The sequence below is a fragment of the Lates calcarifer genome, linkage group LG1 (genome assembly GCF_001640805.2).
Source record: "Lates calcarifer isolate ASB-BC8 linkage group LG1, TLL_Latcal_v3, whole genome shotgun sequence".
NCBI lineage: Eukaryota > Metazoa > Chordata > Actinopteri > Centropomidae > Lates > Lates calcarifer.
The window spans coordinates 25,691,238-25,698,469 of record NC_066833.1 but is presented as its reverse complement, the minus strand read 5'-3'; the positions used below and the strand labels follow the sequence as shown (position 1 = coordinate 25,698,469).

At 39.4% G+C, this 7,232-nt stretch overlaps 1 protein-coding gene across 1 annotated transcript; it reads left to right on the top strand.

Moving 5' to 3' along the window:
* Positions 1-789: 789 nt before the first annotated feature.
* Positions 790-7,229, top strand: LOC108884620 (inactive dipeptidyl peptidase 10; the record flags this gene model as incomplete). Its single annotated transcript, XM_018678620.2, is given in 9 exon segments — positions 790-888; positions 984-1,053; positions 1,567-1,761; positions 3,066-3,120; positions 3,470-3,569; positions 4,052-4,110; positions 4,837-4,909; positions 5,211-5,284; positions 5,937-7,229. Coding segments are annotated over 9 exon segments (863 nt in total), but the record flags the coding sequence as incomplete, so codon positions are not given.
* Positions 7,230-7,232: the final 3 nt, after the last annotated feature.

Below are 7,232 nucleotides of genomic sequence, written 5' to 3'. Positions count from 1 at the left end.
CTAGTTCGCGTTCAAGCGACCCCTGGAAATGGCCAAAAACACACAATTTTTTCACCTTCCGGTCAAAATAAAAATACTTTCTGTTGGGTTTAGAATATGGCTCCAAGAGACTTTTTGGTGCGTCATGGGATGTTACATATGTGTGCAGATTTTCAGATTTTTAGGCGCAACGGGCTTGAGGGGCTGTTCCGTTTAAAAATGTAGGTGGCGCTACCGAGGGCATTTTACCACGCCCATGCTCAAGACCCCTAAATTATTAAATTTTTCGCCGTGCCTGACGCGTCTGCAAATTTTGGTAAGTTTTCACGCATGTTAAGGCCCTCAAAAAGCCGATCTAAGAGGCGGAAAAAGAAGAAAAAAAATAATAATAATAATAATAATAATAATAATAATAATAATAAACAGACCGAAAACAAGAGGGTCCTTGCAACTCGTTGCATGGCCCCGTTGGGCCCACGCAACTCGTTGCTCGGGCCCTAATAATAATAATAATAATAATAATAAACAGACCGAAAACAAGAGGGTCCTTGCAACTCGTTGCATGGCCCCGTTGGGCCCACGCAACTCGTTGCTCGGGCCCTAATTAAAAGTAACTTCAACATGGACAGAGCAGCTGTTCATGGTTGCCACAACACTCTTTTTACCAACACTTTCTCTCTCATATTATTGTATCACAGGCTCTAAAGACAAATCCAGATATTGATATTGGTCATTTGTATACAGCAACACTTACTGGCAGCAATTGTTGGACTCTTTCATCCTTTAAACACATTGCCCTCTTTTTCACAGATTACTACATTCTTGAGAACAACTCTTTGCTGAAGGCAGCCTTGAAGTACAAAAGGATCCAACTGACTGACTTCAGAACTGTTCCGATGGAACATTTTGGTAAGAATAAAGTAATGGTTTCTGTTCATTTAGTGTAAGTCACACATGAATGGGTGATGCAAGGACATCAGCTTTTCTTTAATTTCTTTTTACAGATTTACCTTTGAAGATCTCTTACCCACCAGACTTTTCTGATTCCCGTCACTATGGACTACTGTTGCTGGTGTATGTACCATGTGTGATGACACATTAGATACTGCATAATATACCATAAATGCATAGTGATACATTTTTTGTTCTGGCATGAAAATATGGTATCTCATATCAATCAGACCAATTGTTGGTCAGTGCTCTTATCCAAGGAGCATTAGAGGACAGAGCGTATCTGCAAATTTAACGTGTAGTTGTTATCAATTCCCCGACAATCTGCCTGAAATTAGCAACATTTGCAAACAGAGTAACCAAGGCTGTGGTATATCAGTCACAGGGTGCCACAAAGGTACCGTCTTCACTCTTCACTTGCATTTGAATAATCAGCCAGTGAAAAGAAAGTTAAAAACTGAGAGGAGTAAGTGTTTATATGCCTTGCTAACACATTTAGGGGATAAAACTGGTGATATTATATATATTCTACCATATACTCTTTTACAAATTGCCTCAAGCTTGTTGATCATTTTTGTTTTCACTAATGAGGATTCAGTGAGTTTATCTTATTTGTCTGTGTTCTGCTCTGTTCAGTGACAGCGCCCCTGGGGGTCAGGCTGTTAGTGACTACTTCTCTCTCAGCTGGGACTCTGTTCTGGTCAGCTCAGACAACATCATCGTTGCTCGTCTGGACGGCCGGGGCAGCGGCTTCCAGGGGCAGAGGATCCTGCACGAGGTCCACCAGAGACTGGGGACTGTTGATGTCCAAGATCAGATTGCAGCCATAGAGTATGCTGGTTCATTCAGTTTCATTCTGCTTTTTACAAACTTGAACATATTATGTAATCCTGTTTAAAACAACAGCAAAAACCATCCTCTTATCTAATATGTGGACTAATGTGTCTAATTAAAATCTAGTATAACGGTTTGTTCTCAGGGGAAAGCTAAAGCTACAGAATTCCTCAATTTTAATCAAACTCCAAAATTGTAAAGAATAAAATTTCCTGAATTTCTATGACACAGAAATATAACATTTTCTTGAGTTTGTTTAAGAGCTGCTGGTTAGGGATGCTCATGGCTGTGGTACAGACATAGGACTCATTGTCTAAGGCAAGTTTTATAATGTCTCAAGGTAGCTTCTCTAAAGGTTGGATTTTATTACATGATCTTCATCAGCAGATGTAGTTCATTTGTAAATTTGTAATTCAATTGTAAATGCTGAAAGAGATAATGTGTTATGGGTCGAAAGCTCCAAAATGGCTTCATGAGATTCTTTTGTCAACTGCCGCTCCCAAGTTCAAAAATGCATGTCTTGGAGCGACTATACAATATAGTGCTGGTCAAGATGAACATGTTATGTAATTAAGAATAAACAGGTTTTATGACAGGTTCCAGCTGCTGCTTTCATCGTAGCTGTTAGCTACAAACATACTTTTTTTTCATTTCTGCTGGGTGCAAAGAAGAGGAACAAAGCTTGATTGATTTAGTTCACAGTCACAGAAAATGCTTCTCTCTGAAATGGATTTTCTTTTAATCTTTCTGCCATTTTCTTATTGTTATGTTCCAATTTACATGATTGAGATTACTGTTATTGTTATTGCAGTGTTATTAATTTCACATGCCAAATGATACTAGAGATATAAAAGATTTCACACAAATAAAAGATTTCAGTAGGAGTGAGTCAATGGATAAATATAACTTATTCACTTGTAGCAAATAACTTTTTTCTCTCAAATTGTGTAGTTTTTGATTGCTTTGAGTTCTCAGGACCAGGTTGACTAAACTATTACTACAGCAAATATTACTGAAGTAAGAGCAATCTCACTAGATGATTTCTGCACAGACTTGTCCTCCGTAATTCCACCGTGATGCGATAGCTGAGAATTGTGTGATTTGTCCTCTACCAGTGAAAATATAGACAAGAAAGCAGAAGAATGAAAAAAATATTGCCATCAATGAAAATGATGAACGTTAAAATAAATCAGAAATGTAAAAAAAATCTTGACTGCTGTGAGTAGTAATTATATAGTTTCAAATGTTCTGATGCTGCTTTTGATTTTATTTAATTTTAATCTTTCTTTTTTTTTTCGCAGATACATGATGAAATTTCCATATATTGATCGGACACGGATAGCAGTGTTTGGAAAGGTGATGCTCTTGTGTATTACTAAATGTAAAATGAGTTGTCAATGTTATGTATGATATGCATATTACATTACCTTTATCACACAAAATTCATGCACAGAAAATGTTGTCTGTTTTCTTCCACAAATTAGAAAATGCTTGTTTTCATCTTGACAAATTGCTGTAATTATGTAATTATGTTTTTTTTTTCAGATTCCTCTAAAAGAGGTCATTTTTAGCGTTTTAACATAGAAGTGATCAAGTGATTATTCTGTTACATTTCTGGTGAATGACTCCACTGATTTAATTACATTTTAAAGCTTTATGGATTTAGCAATGAAAATAACAGAAGTGTTGATGTTTGTTTGCTCAGGGTTATGGAGCCTACATGACTTTAATGATGCTCAAGTCTACTGACAGCCTCTTCAAATGTGCATGTGCAATGTCACCGGTGACGGACTGGAAACTCTATGGTGAGTACACAATCCCACCATAAACCATGCGCTAATGTTGAATTTACATTTGGATCATCTATCACATAAAGCCAAGTTATCTTCTTGATACTTTCCATCTGGCATGTCAAGTATAAGTTAAACCTTTACATTTAGAAATTGATACTATGTTTGTGTTGAGGCAGAGTACAATTAAAGATTGTATTGTGTGTGCCTGTAAATAAACTGTTTACCTCAGACACAAAGTGTTGAATGTGAGGCAAGCCAGGCTTTTAGTAATATAAAACCATGTCTATAGACCAGAGTAAAGAACATCCTTTACAGTCTTAAGATGACACAGAGGACTCTTCCACCTACACAAGGTGTTATTTTCTTTTCACTGAAAGCATTTCATTTGGGCTCAAGATGACAAGAACTCCACTTTGTTTAGGTACTTAGCTCTGCAGCTGAAGCATTGTCTACTGTTGCCACTGTTAAGAATGCATCACTTTTCATTTGCACAGCATCCGCGTTCTCTGAGAGATACCTTGGCATGCCATTACGGGATGACAGCAGATATCAGGTGCGTGTTTACTGCCTCCCATGCGCTTGTTTGCCGTTGATCTTTGAAAGCGCGACATCACTGACACACCTACAGTTAAGCTCCCGCAGTTACTGAATGTCGCTGCTATCAAAGTCAGAGGCAGCGATGCTTTGCCTTTTCTTGTGTTTTTTCATGCTCCGTAGGACTTTGTCACTCATCTTTCTTTGGTAACTGTGTGCACTGGTGTGTTAGATCACATGCCGGAGCTTTTTTATAAGCTGCTGCAAAAAGGGGGGTTGCCTGGCTCTCTCAGGCCTCCAGCACAGACAAGATGTTCAGCTATCATGAAGGTGTTTCCCACAGTGCTAGTAAAGAGGCAGCGAGGAAGAACAAAACAGTTTTTTGCAAGCACAGTGTGAATAACCAAAAAACAAACCTGTCCTGAACAAGTAATTCACTGCTTTTGGCATACTGCTGCTTTGCATTTCCTGTCTGTAGACTGGATCTCACATCTTTTTCCTCACAGTATGTACAAACAGTGATATTCCAAGCACAGAATATCATGTCAATGGGAGACACTTAATCACTTGAAAATGTAAAATTGGCTTAAATGGCTGTGTCCGTGTATGTCTCCGCGTGCATGCACGGGATATAATGTAAAATTATGACAGTGCCTTTAATTTACTGATATCTGGTATCTTTGTATTTCTTCTCTAAATGCTAGCTATATCTATCAATCTCCTGCTATTTCTGATTTCCTCGCAGTTTTCCAGTGTGCTGCAGAACGTTCAAGCACTTAGGGAACAGACACTGATGCTGGTGCACGGCACAGCAGATGGTAAGAGAAAATAAATTGCGATAGAATGAAAATACTGTATCGGTGGTGCATCACTGCTGAGCACAAAGAAGCATGCAATCCTGGAAGGTAATGAGGCAAATGGTTTTTAATCAAAAGATAAAAGGAAAAGTGGGTTATCTAAATTGATGCTGGGATTTCCAGAGGAAAACATTCACTGATGAACCATGCATGTCAAATTTGTTGGGGTATTTCCATCCTGCCACAATCTGATTGTCTTTTCTTTTTCCCGGTTAAGATTCAGGCTGAATCTTGCTGACATATTTTGTTTCTTTATTCCCAGCCAACATCCACTTTCAGCATACTGCTGAGCTCGTCAAGAACCTTGTGAAAGTTGGAGCAAACTACTCAATGCAGGTGTGTATAGCAGACACAACAACACCAAGGCAAAGTCTTTATACTGCATTTGTAAAACCAGTGATGCAAATGTACATTTTGAATAATGCCAGTAAAACAGACACATAGAAAATAATGTAAACGTGTAGAATTGCCGAAAAGTGTAAAAATGTATTAAATCATGCCAAACCCTTTGTCAGACTTGCCAGATAATATTGGCAAAGTCTTCTGCTGGGGTGTCCAATGGCTTGCCTTACAGAACAGAACACTGAATATCATTAACTTCACGGATGATACAGGAAAGTCATATTAATGTGCGTTTCTACAACTACAGCTTTTCTATAACTACAGCAGTCATACTGTGTAGAGGAAAATGGATGTAGTTTATAAAATCATGTGTAGGTTTCTAAAGTCTCCATGTTTTCTACTAAAGTTAGCATGCTAACTAGCTAGCCCCAGTCCAACTGGCCTGTCTCATTACTCATTAGCTTCCAGACTGCCCTGAAGACGCAGTGCTGCTCAGAGAGTGTACTCTAAAATCTTGTATTTTAAGTTTTTGCTTTGTAACTGACATCGTTTTAATTATTTTAAACCATGTTTCCTTGAAAGGTTACAGCAAACCGTGTATGTATACAACTTCTGTCCACTAATTTACTTATCTTTTACCCACCAGATCTACCCAGATGAGGGTCATTTCCTGTCTCAGCAGAGTCGCCAGCACCTCTATGCCACACTGACCAGCTTCTACAGGGAGTGTCTGAAGGAGGAGTTACTACCGCTGCCCGATGAGGAGGAGGAGGAGGAGGAGTAGGCGGCAGTCTTTGAGGGTCAGACCTTTGGCAGAGCTTGAGAGAATTTTGCTAAAATCCGTCAAGGCCTTTCGCATTTGGACCAAGTGTTTAGCCAGACATGGACACTGGGTTAGAGCTTCTGATGCTCTCAAGTAATGTGTGTGGTTGTGTGCGTGCGTGCGTGCGTGTGTGTGTGTGAGTGAGTGAGAGCACTCTGGTGTGTGACTGTGTATAAATGTGTTGAAAAGATAACTGAAGGACACGACAGTGACACTTGCATTGCCGGGACTTGAGGCAGGAACAGCCCTCTAGCATAAAGTCATTTCAGTTTTGGGGCGCTCCGTTTCTCGGCAAAGCACACGGAAGACTGCCTCCATCTTGTGCAGGCTCTCTGGGCTGTTGTCATCCACACTTAACCAAGTGCATGGTTCTTTTTTCCCCCCTTTCTCGGCTTCACTCATTTTGCCATGTTAGTCTACTTTGTGGTAACACTTGGGAAGAAAAGAACTCAGATGGGCACTTTTGATCTCACCTCCCCTTTGATTGTTGTATTGTTGCACAAGGAAATGCTCCAGTCATTTACAAAAAATGTTTAGTCACGCAAGTTCACCACAACCAAGCCGATCCTGAATAAGTGCAATTTCCTGCTGAAACCCTCTGCCATCGCCCACCCTAAATGGAAACCGTCTTTATAGGTCACACTTTATTGTACAGGGGTCTTGTGTAGACATGTACAATGCCTTATGAGGTTCAACATACTGTAATATTACTTGCTGGCATTGGTAGTCATCCATTAGCAGTGTCATGTTAACCTATGTCAACTCAGGTCCTCGAGACACAGCATTGCAGTCAGTTTAGTATCTGAAACAGTTACAACACTATGTCAGCTGTATGGTCACAAATAAGTTTTAAGTCTACATGAAGATAATGGATGTTGACCATACAGTTATTTCAGTTTCAGGCCACACTGCAAAAGTTCTCCATCTTAATAAGCCATTAACCTAATTTTCTTAAATCAAGTGATGATATCTCTTTGAAGTTGTGAGACCGTTTTTCAGTGCATCTCCACCAGATTTAAGAGCTTTCTTGAAGTCAAGAGACGTTTTCCCTATTTTGGACACTTATTTCAAGCGGGGGGGAATAAAGGTGGAAAGAAATAAAAATGGCTGTACTAAGAT